The sequence below is a fragment of the Lepidochelys kempii genome, chromosome 9 (assembly GCF_965140285.1).
Source record: "Lepidochelys kempii isolate rLepKem1 chromosome 9, rLepKem1.hap1, whole genome shotgun sequence".
Classification (NCBI taxonomy): domain Eukaryota; kingdom Metazoa; phylum Chordata; order Testudines; family Cheloniidae; genus Lepidochelys; species Lepidochelys kempii.
The window spans coordinates 41,290,050-41,303,237 of NC_136388.1; the positions used below are offsets into that span (position 1 = coordinate 41,290,050).

Genomic DNA, 13,188 nt, shown 5'->3' on the forward strand with positions numbered 1-13,188 from the left:
TCAGAGTTAATTGCTGTACCACTGCTGCTTCTAATGTATTTTGGATGGAGGAAAAGAAAGGATGTTTCTGTTTTGCATATGCATTTGTACTTTGAATTTGTACGATAAGAGAAAGTTTCACCATGACCTAGTACAACAACATCTAGAGTTGTGTAAAACCCATGGTTTCTGAATAATCCCATCAACATATTCATAGCACTGTACAAATATTGACTCATTCAGAAATTAGGATAAGAACACAATAGCCATTCGGGTCAGACCAATGGTCCATCGAGCCCAGTATCCTATCTACCAGCAGTGGCCAGTGCCAGATGCTTCAAAGAGAACATGAAAATTATCAAGTGATCCAACCCCTGTCACCCAGACTCAGTTTCTGGCAGTCAGGAGTTATGGGACACCCAGAGCATGAAGTTGCGTCCCTGACTGCTGCTGCACATTGAGCAAATGTTTTCAGAGAACTATCCACAATGACTCCAAAATTCTTTTTTGAGTGGAAACAGTTACTTTAGACACCAATACTTAATATGTATAGCTGGGATTAAATTTTGCTATGTGCATTACTTTGCACTTATCAACTTGGAATTTCATCTACCATTCTGTTGCCCATTGACCCAATTTCGTGAGATCCCTTTGTAACTCTTCAAAGTCTGCTTTGAACTTAACTATCTTGAGTAGTTTTGTGTCATCTGCAAACTTCACCACCTCACTATTTGCCCCCTTTTCCAGATCATTTATGAATACGTTGAACAAGACAGGTCCCAGTACAGACCTCTGGAGGACACTGCTGTTTACCTCTCTTGACTAGGAAAACAGACAATTTATTCCTACCCTTTGTTTCCTATCATTTAACCAGTTACTGATCCATGAGAGGACCTTCCCTCCTATCCCATGACAGCTTACTTTGCTTAAGAGCCTTTGGAGTAGGACCTGGTCAAAGGCTTTCAAAAAGTCCAGCACCTTATATCCACTGGCTCACTTTTGTCCACATGCTTGTTGACCCACCTCCAAGGATTCTAGTAGATTGGTGAAGCACAATTTCCCTTTCCCATGTGGACTCTTCCCCAAAATATCTATATGGGTCTGATAATTCTACTCTTTATTAGTTGAAATGACAATTTGTCTGGTACTGAAGTTAGGCTTACCAGCCTGTAATTGCCAAGATCGCCTCAGAGCCCTTTTTTAAAAATCAGCATCACATTAGCTATCCTCCAGTCATCTGCTACAGAGGCTGATTTAAGCAATCGGTTACACACCACAGTTACTCATTCTTCAATTTCATATTTGAGTTCCTTCCGAACTCTTGGGTGAATACCATCTGGTCCTGGTGACTTATTACTGCTTAATTTATCAATTTGTTCCAAAACCTCCTCCACTGACCCCTCAACCTGGGGCAGTTACTCATATTTGTCAGCTAAAAAGAATGGCTCAGGTGTGAGAAACTCCCTCACATCCTCTGCAGCGAAGACTGATGCAAAGAATTCATTTAGCTTCTCTGAAACAGCCTTGTCTTCCTCGAGTGCTCCATTAGTACCTCAATTATCCAGTGGTTTCAATGACTGTTTGGCAGGCTTCCTGCTTCTGATGTACTTAAAATTATTTTTGCTGTTAGTTTCTAGTTGCTCTTCAAATTCTATTTTGGCCTGCCTTTACACTTTACTTGCCAGAGTTTATGTGCCTTTCTATTTTCTTCTGTAGGATTGGACTTCCAATTTTTAAAGGATGTCATTTTGCCTCTAACCGCTTCTTCTACTCTGTTGTTTAGCCATAGGGGTGGTTTTTTTGGTCCTCTTACTGTTTTTTTAATTGAGGTATACATTTAGTTTGAGCCTCTATTACTGTGTTTTTAAATAGTTTCCATGCAGCTTGCAGGCATTTCACTCCTGGGACTGTTCCTTTTAATTTCTGTATAACTAGTTTCTTCATTTTTGTGTAGTCCTCCTTTTTGAAGTTAATGCTCCTGTGGTGGATTTCTTTGGTATTTTCCTCTCTATGAGGATGTTAAATTTAATTATGTTATGGTCACTATTACTGAGCAGTTCAACTATATTCAGCTCTTGGACCAGATCCCTGTGCTCCATTTAGGATTAAATCAAGAATTGCCTCTCCCCTCATGAGTTCCAGCACTAGCTGATCCAAGATGAAGTCATTTATGGTGTCTATATATTTTATCTCTGCATCCCATCTTGAGGTGACATGTTCCCAGTTAATAGGGGGATAGCTGAAATCCTCATTATTAGGTTGTCCGTTTTGGTAACCATGCTAATATCCCTGAGCATTACACAATCACTATCTTGATCAGGTGGTCGGTAGTATATTCCTACTCTTATATTCTTAATATTCAAGCATTGACTGTCTACCCATAGAGATTCTAGAGTACAATCTGATTCATTTAAGATTTTTATGTTATTTGACCCTGTGCTTTCTTTCACATTTAGTGCTACGCCCTCCCCCAGCATGAGCGTACTCTGGCATTTCTATATTGTGTACCATGTCCTATTTATCATCATCATTTCACCAAGTTTCTGTGGTGCCTATTATATGAATATCCTCATTTAATACCAGGAACTCAAGTTCATTCATCTTAATATTTAAGATATCTTCCTATGAAATTCTCAAACATTTCTGCTAGGGGAGATGCAGGGGGAAGAGTTCAGGCTTATATGTTTGTTGGAAGCAAAATATGAAGTATCTGTCCCTTTGGGTTTGCTGTTTTCATGTTGCTGGCAGTCATATCTGATGCCACATAATGCATTTGCCCAGTGGGACTCAATGTTCCATTGATTTGGAAGTGTTCTGAATAACTAAGGCTACAAGTTTTGCACATATAACTGATTTAATTTTGTATCAAATGTTCCCCTACTTATTTAGATCACTGAGATGCTTCCTGCTGTACTTAAAATTAGGATTAAAGTAGTGTTTATGTTACTCACAGATTCCAAATAAGAGTTGAATTTCAATAGTGTAACTAGTGAGATCCCACAAGATGTTCTGGATCTTTCATTAAGCTTAACTGAACATTTAAAACAACCAAATATTAAAATGAGAAATAATTTTAATGATCTGCCTTATGCACAGATTTGTGGGGGCCAGAGGGAGGAAGTGAAATGGCATTACATTTTTATTTGTTCCTACTTGTGGCCATGTGTGTTAAAATGTACTAAAAACCCTTCCTAGGCGCTCAGTGATAGCATTTGAAGGCTGCACAGATTAGGAAACAGGCCCTGCAGGGAACTTAGCGACAACTCAACTGTATGCATGCAACTCCAAATAATCCTAGAAGTGGCATCTATTAGTCTTACTGAATGAACAGGAGAGGGACTGCTGATTTCAATGATCTCCTCTCTCACTCCAAAACCTTCTGTGTTTTAATCTAAAAATGTGCCACTAGAATAGTTGAGTGATGGAGAAACTCTGAATAATTGTCCTGGATTGTCTGTGCTACCCCCTACAGCAAGATGCACAATCACAAAAGGCATACAAGCTGTGTACAAAGTGCATGACATCTTACTAGTGCCTTAAACAAGAAAGCATTCAGCTTCAAGCTACCAAACAGCTTTAAGTTTGAAGCACTAACAAGTCTTTCAACTATGTGCACATAACTGCCTTTTGACTCCAAATCCTCCTCATATATAGAAATATATTGAGAAAGAAGAAAGCACCATGAATTTTTTTTTTAAAATCTACACAACCTTTATCTTTCCCCTCTTTATTGATGGAAATGAAAACCAGAATCTAAAGAGAGAAGTATATTAGATACTAGATGCATTACGTGTGATTATATGACACTTTACTGTGATATTTTACCCACAGATTAGACCACATTTTAAATACAAATATGGATTCAAAGTAGAAGAGGACAATGCAGGCCATGTAAAACAACAGAAGTGTCATTAGTATTTTTAATCAAGCATTAATCATTTATTTTTTAAATTATTGCAGTTCAAAAGTGCTCTTTGCAGCCCTCCAGTGGTTAAGTGGAAAGTAGAACTCTTGACAAAAATATAGAATTCAGATGTGCCTGTCTGTTGAACTGGCTACAACATTGTAAAAGATGCCTAAGAAGAAACAAAAGATAGCATATTTGCTAGAAGAAAATATCTAAAACAAGAGGTGGTTATCTTAAAGTTTATGCTAAGTAGGTAAAGAGAAAAACAGAGATATATCCTTGCATTAAAATACATCCCCTTATTGGTTATCAAACTTTATAATATGCAATATTTTCAGGACAAATGTACTGTAGTGCTCCAAATACATATACTGAATATGAAACAGAAAAACAAGTCCCTTTATGTGAACGAAGTTCCTTCAGGCTCCTCTATTTCTGTCTATTGAGAGACTAGTTTAGATTTTTTCAAGTAATCGGAATCTTTTTCCAGAAAAATTGGTTCCATGTTGAATACAATGTTCCTTGGATTTTACATGAGTCCAGTTGTAATTTAGCCACCAAAGAGCCCCCCACAAAAATAATACAAATGACAGGATTTCCTACATGAACACAGTAATTAGATCACTTTAAATTGATCTGAAAATAAACTAAAGCTAAAGACCTCAAAACTTCTGTTCTGAATCTCTTTGTAAGAGTGAAAAGAAGCAGAATTGCAAGAGAACAATGTCAGAAGGAAAATCAGATTATTTTTTAATGGGCCAAAACAATCCATAAGTGTCAACATGAGTAGCAGCAAAGGGTTGCCAGACCTACATAAAAGCAGAGGTTATTGAAGGATAAATCTAAATAAGCCTCCAACAATCTATATTTAATTACAACAACAGGATAAAAAGAGGGAGCAGACCCAGTTAATTCGGGATGGACCCAGCGGTTTGATGCTAGACAGCCTCCAAGAAGAAGTAATTGTTACTACCTTCTCCACACACACCCCAAAACACACACTTTCCTTTCAGTGTCCCAGTCAGCCCTGACCATTTGTTTACTTTGAACCAGGAGACATCCCAACCAATTTGAGATGCCTAAATACGACTGTGTCTTTTTAGCTAATAGATGCAATCGTGATCTCCAAACCGGAACGGTAATCGGAAAGTCGAGGTAAATCTCAGCAGAAATCAGCCTGACATCCTTTCATTTGTCACCACCTCCAGACACACACACACACACTCCCGTGCCGCCCATGGATGTTTATCTTGTCCAAAAAAAAAAAAAGAAAGAAAGTTGGAGTCAACAAGTTATTCAAACGTTGTCCCAGCTCTCCCGAGTACCCAGCAAGCTGTCCTCCCCCAGTGCCGAGGAACACCAGCCCCATGAGGCGGCTATTACAGTGAATCCCAAGGGAGTGAGTGGGTAAGGCAGGCGGTGGGTGTCTCAGTCACACGAATAAGCTTTTTGATCCGGTCTGGCTCCCGAGCTAACGGCTTGGTCTCCGACCTCTCCCCTTGGAGTAAGCGACCCGAAGCCGGCAGACTCTTCCTGGAGAGCCAGAGCCCCTCAACCCCACATGCTCGTGACCCCCCCCCCCCCCAAGCCAAGCCCAGCGCCCCACGGGCTCCTTGTGCCTCCAACTTTCCGCAGCGTCCCCTTGGTGGTGGGTTACTCCCCACGCCGGCACTGACTTCACACCATGCACAAGCAACGTGAGGAGTTGGCGGGGGAAGCCATGTGCGCGGCATGATTAGCCCGGCTGGCTCCCTCCGAGCCGGAGCGCGACCCGCCTAGCTGCACCGGGCTCTCTCTCCCGGCACGCCTGGCTGCCGCCGCGAGCCCCCAAACTTGTGTCCGCTCTTTGCCAGAGCCTGGGCGCTCCCCACGCCGCAGGCTCGGGGCTCAGGGCAGCCAAGTGTCACCGTCCCCCCGCGCGGCCGGCAGGGCTCCCCCCAGGCCCGACAGGCTGCCGGGAAACTTCGCCGCGCCACCCACCTTTAGCGGCCAGGAGGGTCCCGACCCCCAGCAGGAGCACCGCCGACTCCCAGCGCAGCCTCAGCATCTCCGGGCTGCTCCAGGCAGGTGGGGACTCTCGGCTCCTGCCAAGACGTGAGCGCCACCAAACGCTGGCCCGCAGGGGGCTGCTGGGCGCGCCCCTCGGCTCCCTCCGCCCGCCTCTCCCGCGGGCAGCCTCCAGGTGCGAGCGGTACTGGGCTGCGGCGGCGGCGGCGGCTTCCTCGCTTGCTGCTCAGTCATTCACAGCCTCACTGGCAGGACCAGAGCAGCGCCAGCTTTCACGCCGGGACTGCTGCGACGTCACAGGGAGGAGATTCATGAATATTCATGAGCAGAGCGAGTGAAAACAGCACAGGGTGAGGGGGGCCACGTTCCAGCCCAGAGCCCCCCCCCCGCCACACACACACACACACTCTCTCTCTCTCTCTCTCTCTCTCTCCCCCCCCCCCTCCCTCCCTCCCCCCCTCTCCCCCCCCGCCCCCTCCACCCTTCCGTGCGCTCACCCACCCCGGGAGCTGGAGCAGAGAGAGAGGCAGGGTTCCAGGCTCTCCCTCCCATTTCCACCACCAGCCGCCAGGAGAACGAGCCTGGGGCTGAAGCAGAGAGAGCAGCAGTAGGGTTCCCCAAACTCCCCCTGCCACTTCCACCTCCAGCCCCCACGTTAAGCAGTTTGGGGCTAGAGCAGTAGGGTTCCAAAGGCAGAGCAGACACACCTGGGGAATGGAACAGACAGTGCAGCAGAGACAGAGCCCTTGCACCTGTGCCCTTCCCACTCACACACACCCACCCACCCACCTCCACACACGCAGGAGAAGCAGAGTAAGGGGTAAAACGGATAGACCAGGGCTCCAGTCCAAGCCCCTCTTCTACCCCCAGACACCGCTACAAGGATGGGATGGAGGATAGACTGGAGAGTGGGAGGATTCCAAACCTGTTCCACTCTCCTCCCCCCCAACAAAGGCTACAGAAGCATTCCCAGCCCTTCCCTTCCTACCCCTGCTCCCCTCAGGGAAGAGCAGGACCCAGAGAGTATCTGGTAGGGGACTGAGAAACATAAAAGGGATTTCATGGCACAGAACAATGGATGAAGGTTTCTGAGACCTTGGGGCTAGAGCCATATAAGAGAGACAGTAAATAAAACAGTGAGATTTTGGGGTGGGAAACTGGGCTGCTTTCAGGGAATGAGACCTGCTCTAGGATAGCCAAGGTACACGGTTGGAATGGGGGAGAATAGCTAAGAAGCTACTTGAACCTAAGACTCCCAACAACTCCACCACAACTGGGCTGTAGAATCAGCCTCTGGGCCGCTTTCAGGGAAGAAAGGGAGAATGGAGTTACAGAGGAGGGAAGAATGAGATAAAATGGGAATGGGCCTGGTCAGAAAGAGGAGCATTTGGGGGAAAAGAGGAGAGGAGAGAGGGGAGCTAGATAGTAGGTGGAGGGTTCTCATGCTACAGGGGGAGGTTCTTTGTCCCTTCTTTCACCCCTCCCCCCAAAAAACCCCACCAACCCTCTATGACAACTTGATTCCTTCACTAGGTAGAAGACAGGATTCCAAACCCTTTTCCCCTTCCTCCTCCCCTTCCTGCACAGTAAACACAGTACAGCAGGGTTCCGCATCCTTGGTTGAAACCTTCCACTACAGAGCTGGGATGAACGGTTATTCTACTGCTGCCTTTGGCTACTATATCTAGTGAAAATTAGGGCAGCTGTTCCCTTCTAATCTCCATCGTGGGGGTAGAAAAAGGAGAGAGATGGTGTAAGAAAAAAACCTAGCAGTAAAGTCATTTGACAGGAAAGACCTGGGTCTAGGGAAAATTCATTTTTACCAATATTTATTTGTCTCTCATCTTTTATTGAAAAAATGAACTATGACAGGGAATTGGGCTGTGGTAAGCCACTCTACTACTATTAGGTTGGAGGAAACCCCTTAGTCCCTGAATTGTTAACTGTTTCAAAATAGACTGTTCTGTATGCACAGTAAGATTTTCCTACAAATGTGTCATAAGGGCTTTTAGTACATGCTATAAGACTTGATAATGCTTTCTGATATCCAACTGGGAGCACATCAATCCCTATCTTGTAAAATCAGCCAAATACACTACAGCTGATTTTTAAAAGATGCACTGTAATGCTTATCACCCATCCAGCCATCCCTTAGAAGTAAATATAAGTGTGGTGCAGAGAGGTTTGCCTGCATGATACCTGTTAACATTAATGGGAATCACATGGCAAATCTCTGTATCTTCCTGAAAATGTCCCCACATATGTGCATTTTCAGTAGTCAAACTGACCCAGACTACAAAGGCACAGAAGGAACAGATAAAATATACAGGGTCAGTGACCTACAAAATAAAAAAAAAGATTTATGCTACAAGGAGCATCACAAGAAGTCTGTAATGTAAACATTCCACTTTTTTCCAGAAAATATTAAGGTGATTTTTGGATAATGTGGCAAATTGCCAGCAGTACTTTGATGGGTCCCGCACTCTCTCTTCTTGGGGAGGGCTTTTTCTCACCCCTGAACTGGGGAATTAACTGCCCCACTAGTGTCCTAGAGTAGGGGAGTGAAGAGGGAGAGACCCAGGCCCACCCTCTACTGTAGGTCCCAGCCCAGGGCCCCGAGGGATAGTCGTAAACCACTTGAACTAGCAGTTCCTTCCCCTGGGCTACTTCCCTCTCCTGCCCTCCCTCTGCACAAAACAGATGTCCCTTTACCTAGGGTCTTGGTCTTCTTAGCCCACCACAGTACTTCTCCAAACTCTCCTCTCTGCTTCAACTCCTTCCCTTGTCTGATTGAAGCATGGGGGTTTTATCAGGTGACTGGCTTCAGGTGCTTTAATTAATCTATAGCAAACTGTCTTCCCTCTACAGGGAATAAGGCTCCCTTCTCAACTCTCCTGCTGCCCTCTGGCCTGGGCTTTCCTTACTTTTTGTCCCTGTTTTCAGCTTCCCCCTGACCGGGCCAGACGCTCTCCCACCTTATCCCCCCCCTTTTTTTTTGTTTTTCTGCTGCTGCTTGAGCGCTGGTCAGCTGCCGGCTGGCTGTCAGCCCCCTGCCCTCGGACACTGAAACCCCCTGAGAGAGGGGGGGCCTGCTGACCCACTCCCGGGAGGCAGGGAGTGGAGGGACCCAGCCCCCAGACCCAGCCACTTGCTGTTTGTTTGTGGACCCCTATCCAGCCGAGAGAGACTCTTATCATCTGTTCCAGCATCCCTGGAATGCTACAGCTGCAAAGAAAGCCCAGAAAAGAAAGGGAAAAAGCCATCTACCAGAGGAACACCACCCGGGGAATCTACAAATCGCTGTGGAGGGGGCCTTAAGACTGAGTAACTTTCGAACTCTGCTCTCGTGTGGGGGGAGGCCTTGACTGTGTTTGTAGGGACACAGGGGGTGTGGCACAGAGCTGTCCCCCAATCCATCTGTGTCCTCCCAACCTCCACACTACTATCTTCATCACTGCCCCCCTCCACCATCTTTGCTGGCTGTTTAACATCTGCCTCTGGACTCAGCTGCTCGCCCTGATTCCACCGTGTGGGCCAGAAGCACCAGCCAACCAAACAGGACTCTCTGTACAAGCGTACTGTGGTTCATGTGCCCCCACCCAAATTGTCCACCCCACAGCTTGTCCCTTTTTACCTGACCCCCAACTCCTATTAACCATCTGCCCCCACCCCCGCTGAGGCATCGGCAATGAAGGGCACCGGGGTGACCTCCGCCGCTGCCATGCCCATCGCCTCCCCCAACTCCGGGGAGCCCCTCCCAGCCGGCGGGAAAGTCCAGGGCAAGAAGAAGGGGAAGGGCCCTGCTAAAACCACCAGGCCCTCCATGGCAGGGGCCACCCCTACTGCTGCAGCCCCACCACCGACCACAGCATCCTTCCCTGCTGCCTCCTTCACCAGCTCTGCGGGTGTCCCTCCCTCAGCCCCCAGGACATATGCCCGGGCGGCGGCAGCCCCCCCCACCTGCCGCCTCGTCATCTCTCCTGCCCACCACCTCAGCCACCATCGATAGTGGCCGGGGCCCCTTTCCCACCATGACAAGGAAGCACGGTGTCCTATGCCTCCTGGTGCCCACCTCGCCCCACGTGGAGACCTACGTGCGGGCGTTAGCGAGGGTGGTGGGGCCAGCGGCCATTGTGGCGGCATCCAAAGTGTACGGGAAGGTCGTCTTCTTCTTAACATCGGAGGCTGCTGCCCAGGAAGCAGTGGAGAGGGGCCTGGCAGTGGGGGGGGGGGGTGTTTCTCCCCCTAGAGCCGCTAGAGGACCTGGTCCTGACCTCTGTCCCTCCTTTTCTCCCCAATGCTGCCCTGTTACCCGCCCTTTCCACCCTGGGGAAACCAGTTTCTGTTATCAGCCCTCTCCCGTTGGGCTGCAAGGACCCCACCCTCCGACACATATTTTCCTTCCGCCGGCAAGTGCAGCTTCTACTGCCATCGGCACGTGACGGAGAGGCGCTCAAGGGATGCTTCCTAGTCCCTCATGCGGGGGCCCGTTACCGGGTGTACTTCTCCACCGGGGAAGCCCGGTGCTACCTCTGCCAGTCGTCGGGGCATGTCCGGAGGGACTGCCCCTTAGCCCAGGAAGGAGGGGCACCTGGGATCCCCGAGATCCGGCAGGACATCGACCCCATCATTGCCAACGCCCCTGGCTGCCTGGAACCCGAACCCGCCCCCGCTCCTCTTCAGACCACCAATACTCCCGCTCAGGCCCAAGGGGCACCTCCCCTACAACGCCCAGATGAGCGGGAGAGCCCCAACCTCGCTGCTGACAATCTGGCGGGGCCTATGGAGGAGGGTGTGGCAGAGATACCACCAGGCATTGGAGAGAGCCTGCCCCAGGGAGAATCCTCCCTCCCTTATGCTGCTCCACCATTCCCCCCCCCAAGTCCCTGAGCCATCGCCTCTACCCCCTGACACGACCCCTGCTAACCAGCCCCCAGATGATGCCATAGAGGGCCGGGCCCTAGTCCAGGGGAAGTGAGGCAAGCGGAAGGCTCGAGCTGCGCCTCATCCACCTGAAGCGGAGGCCCCCCGGAAGACCAGGAAGGGGGGCACCGATGCCAAGCCTTCCGCTTTGCCCATGACTGCGTCCCATCCACTGGTGTCACCCGGGAAAGACGTGGCAGCACCGGAAGGTAGTGTCTCCCCTCCAAGGGAGACCCTCGAGGAAGCCCCTTCTGTCCTGACACTACCCGAAGCCCCCGTGAACCCCAAGGCAACCGTCGTGGTGGGTGCCAGCGGGGAGAACCCCGGGGTGGCGGAAAGTGTCCTCTCCTCCATGTTCAAGGAGATTGAGACCCTAGATCTGACCCTGGTCACCCAGGGGGAGGATGACCTTTTGCCAGCAAACCTCAATCTGGGCGACCTCACTCCACCCCTCTTTTCCCCGTTCTCCCTCCCCTTAACTGCTGCTTCTGCTCCCACCTCCAAGGAGCCCCTGGTCTCGTCCATCGACCCGGCCGCTGATGGCACCCCGCTGACGACCACCGAGCCTGCTCAGGTGACAGCCGGCGCCACGCGGCCTGGACAGGAGTCGCCAGGGGCAGCCCCCGTTGGTGCGGAGCAATCGACTTCCTTCCTGGGCGGGGGCCCTACAGAAGATAATCCACCTCCTGATGCTGTGGCCACTAAATCCACCATAGAGCCCGCGCCTGGTATCACTGAGACCCCCCTCTCCACCCCCTTAACCCTCGAGCCTGATCGGGAGGCGCCACCATCCAGCTGCTTGCCTCCCGAAACCCAGAACCTCGCCTCTGCCCCTTCCCCTACCCCTATCCAGTTTACCTCCTGCAATGTTATTGCTGCCCCCGGGCCTGTCTCCTTCCCTTTTCCAACTGATGACCCCCCAGGGAGCGGCCTTTGTGTTAGGGGCTATTTTCCCTCCACCGCCCCCTATTGCCCCAGGGCTTGAGGCGGGCCTAGAAGCTCCCACCCATCAGGCACCCTGTCGGGGGTCCGCACCCTGCTTGCCCGTTTTAGTGGGCCACAGGGCTGCACAAAGGGCCCGGCCGGGGAATAATCGAGAAACCGTAACCCCACCCCCCATGAGCTGCGAGGAGCGCTGCGGAAGTTTTTAGAAGATGCCCATGGTTCCCGCAACAAGGTACAGCTTGCTCTCCAGCGATGGGGGGGGACTTTTCTCAAATCCTCCTCATGGGGGAAGGTAAAGGGACGGGGAAGTAGGATTTCGCAGCCTACTGGCGGGTCCGCGTCTTCCGTGAACAATTACTCACCTATGGGATGGGTCAAGGACTGTTGCGCGGCCCGCTGGGGGATGCGAGCATCCCTGCCAGTGAGGATCCCTCCCCGACCCCCCCCATGACACCTCTCACCCTCGTAACATTGAACACCCGGGGTTGTAGGATGGCTCTCCGCAGGTCCCAGGTGCTCTCCTTCCTTCGGGAGGGAGGGTACCCTGTGGTTTTCCTAGAGGAGACCCATACGGATCCAACGGCCGAAGACAGTTGGCGGCTGGAGTGGGGGGACAGGGTCTACTTTAGCCATTCCACAGTTCGACAGGCTGGAGTGGCGACCCTGTTCTCCCCCCACCTATGGCCCGAGGTGCTAGAGGTCGCCGAGGCCGTGCCGGGTCACCTGCTGCATCTCCGGGTCCATATGGAGGGGCTCGTGGTTAACCTCGTTAACGTCTATGCCCCAACATTGGGCCCGGAGCGGCTGCAATTCTATCAGCAGGCATCCGCCTTCCTCGGCACCTTAGATTCTCACGAGTGCCTGGTCCTGGGAGGGGATTTTAATACCACCCTCGAAGAGCGGGACCACTCGGGGACCAAGCAGAGCCCGGCCGCCGCGAACACCCTCCGGGAGATAGTCGAACATCACTCCCTAGTGGACATCTGACGTGACCATCACCCGGATGACACTTCCACGTTCACCTTTGTCAGGGTTGAGGCCCATCGGTCGCACAACTCCCAGTTGGACCGCATTTATTTATCACGCTTCCATCTCTCATGAGCCCACTCCTCTAGCATTCGGCTGGCCCCATTTTCTGACCATCACCTAGCCACCGTGACAGCCTTCCTCTGTGCGGAGAGGCCGGGGCCAGCCTATTGGCATTTTAACAACAACCTGTTGGAGGATGAGGGCTTCGTGACGTCCTTCCGGGAATTCTGGCTGGCCTGGCGAGGGCAGCGGCGTGCCTTTCCCTCAGCGCGACAATGGTTGGTCCTGGGGAAGGTGCACGCCCGGCTTTTCTGCCGCGACTACACCCGGGGCACCAGCCGACGGAGAAATGCGTCGATAGAGCAGTTGGAACGGGAGGTCTTAGACTGGAGAGGCAT

At 50.6% G+C, this 13,188-nt stretch overlaps 1 protein-coding gene across 3 annotated transcripts in view; it reads right to left on the bottom strand.

Moving 5' to 3' along the window:
• Positions 1 to 13,188, bottom strand: part of CLSTN2 (calsyntenin 2) — a 741,931-nt gene that overhangs the window by 693,244 nt on the left and 35,499 nt on the right. For 2 of the 3 annotated variants that reach the window (XM_073359983.2, XM_073359979.2), the window contains exon 1: positions 5,867 to 6,205. The exons of the other annotated variant lie outside the window; for it this stretch is intronic. In XM_073359983.2, the coding sequence (XP_073216084.1) occupies positions 5,867 to 5,933 (67 nt within the window). In that variant the 5' untranslated portion in view covers positions 5,934 to 6,205. Of the gene's footprint in view, positions 1 to 5,866; positions 6,206 to 13,188 lie in introns of those variants that run through there. 3 annotated transcript variants of the gene reach the window in all.